The following is a 511-nucleotide window of genomic DNA, read 5'->3' as shown; positions in this document are numbered from 1 at the left end:
TATCTAACATAATTTCCTTTAAATATGTTTTTACCTTCCCTTAGGAATGACATACTTCAACATTTCTTTTTCATCTTGGCATAACAATTTTATATTGTCTATATGGATATCGTATAAAAAAATCTGTATTTGATATCTGGTTCTATAAGAGTTTCCAATGTTTAACAATAAATATTTTGTATGTTATTTCAGGTTCTAGTAGTAAGTATCTAAAGCTTCTATCGTGAGTATTGGAATCGGTAAAGAGGTAAGTAGTGTAGGATCGAATAAACACAAGCAGATAAATACATATACACATTTGTATTTGTATTTACACACACATGCTTATAAATAAAAAGGTACAAGTGATGTACCTTCTGTTTTGAAATAACATCATATCTTTGAAGTCTCTTTCAACTGACAGACTGGTACAGGTAAAGTAAATGTGTTATTGCTTTTTACACACACACCGTTTTTTTCCATTTCTTCCTCTTACCTTTTTTTTCTGATTTGATGCAAGTCAAGAGATACA

At 29.4% G+C, this 511-nt stretch overlaps 1 protein-coding gene across 1 annotated transcript in view; it reads left to right on the top strand.

Moving 5' to 3' along the window:
* LOC119587669 (uncharacterized protein DDB_G0271670-like) overlaps nt 1-511 on the top strand; it is a 15507-nt gene that overhangs the window by 13071 nt on the left and 1925 nt on the right. The window contains exon 5 of the mRNA XM_037936349.1: nt 193-201. Within this exon, the coding sequence (XP_037792277.1) occupies nt 193-201 (9 nt within the window). The remainder of the gene's footprint in view (nt 1-192; nt 202-511) is intronic.

Source organism: Penaeus monodon, chromosome 23 (genome assembly GCF_015228065.2).
Source record: "Penaeus monodon isolate SGIC_2016 chromosome 23, NSTDA_Pmon_1, whole genome shotgun sequence".
Classification (NCBI taxonomy): Eukaryota; Metazoa; Arthropoda; class Malacostraca; order Decapoda; family Penaeidae; genus Penaeus; species Penaeus monodon.
Note: the sequence above shows the minus strand (reverse complement) of the source record. Positions and strands in the feature narration are given on the sequence as shown.